The 1,108-nt window shown below is 52.2% G+C and overlaps 1 protein-coding gene across 4 annotated transcripts in view; it reads left to right on the top strand.

Annotated features, from left to right (window-relative positions):
* Positions 1–916, top strand: part of nup35 (nucleoporin 35) — a 4,126-nt gene extending 3,210 nt beyond the window's left edge. For all 4 annotated transcript variants that reach the window (XM_019871948.1, XM_019871947.1, XM_019871946.1 and 1 more), the window contains 2 exons: positions 444–566; positions 676–916. In XM_019871948.1, coding sequence (XP_019727507.1) covers positions 444–566; positions 676–753 — 201 coding nt within the window. In that variant the 3' untranslated portion in view covers positions 754–916. The remainder of the gene's footprint in view (positions 1–443; positions 567–675) is intronic.
* Positions 917–1,108: the final 192 nt, after the last annotated feature.

The raw sequence follows: 1,108 nt of genomic DNA, 5'->3' as shown, positions 1-1,108 counted from the left end.
GTGTGTGTGTGTGTGTGTGTGCGCGCGCGCATGTGGCTTTGTCAGGGGTTCCCCATGAACCAGGGCCCGTGGCGGCCGTGTCGGGCCGCCGCCTGCCCTCGGGCCCTCACCCATATTTCAAAGTCACCCCAAAAACTTTGGAGCGCCGAAACGGGATGAGGTGATGAAGCAAGGCCAAACTGCGACCGGCACGCGCTTGATTGCATCAATCGGCCGGCACGGTAACGTGTGTGTGAACGGGCCGATTCTCGGCCGGGCCCCTTTTTGACTTGTTGACGCTAATCGGCATGAGAAAATATGAAAAGCTTCTATTGTCATACAAAATGGTTTGTAGGATGTCATGTTTTATATTGGCTCCAAACATCGGTTCTCGGCCTCGATAACCACTAATAATCGGTATCATCTAGTCCCGTGACCTTTGCGTCCTGTGTTTTGGCTGCCAGAGTGTGATGGAAAGCGGCGAGGTGGCCGCTTCGCCTCTGGCGAGCTCCGCCCTCCCCTGCACGCCTCGTTCGGCCATCAGACCGCTTAGCGCCACCTACAGGAACTCGGCCAGTGACTACCAGGTGCGCTTGCAAGTCACCATGCTACGACGTGTGTGTACATATGTAAAATTGTGTGTGCGTTCATTATTTCTGGGTCTGCATACGTGTGTGCGTGCCTGCCTCCATGTAGGTGGTGACCGACAGACACACACCCAGGAAGGACGACAGCTTCGTCTCCAAGGCCATGGAGTACATGTTTGGATGGTGAAATCACTGGTCACCTGCTGCTGACTGGATAAGGAGTGTGTGTGTGTGTGTGTGTGTGTGTGTGTGTGTGTGTGTGTGTGTGTGTGTGAGAGAGAGACCTTGCCTCTTGGCCAGTCTCACTTGTTTTTTTTTATATGTGTCAATAAAGTTTGTACATAAGATGACGGCGCTGAAGTGTTTTTGTGGTGGCCACCAGGAGGTGCTGTTGGCCCCGCAGGAAGTCCCGTTGCCAAGTACTGCAGTCATTTTACCCAATAAGCAGCCCGATACACTTGAACGCCAATAGTATGCAAATATTGAAGCATATTTTGACAAATTTAATGTATCAGTCAACAGATAAATTCTCTCTGGTCGCC

The sequence above is a fragment of the Hippocampus comes genome, unplaced genomic scaffold (assembly GCF_001891065.2).
Source record: "Hippocampus comes isolate QL1 unplaced genomic scaffold, H_comes_QL1_v1.1 scaffold277, whole genome shotgun sequence".
In the NCBI taxonomy this organism is placed as follows: domain Eukaryota; kingdom Metazoa; phylum Chordata; class Actinopteri; order Syngnathiformes; family Syngnathidae; genus Hippocampus; species Hippocampus comes.
This window is presented reverse-complemented; position numbering and strand designations above follow the sequence as displayed.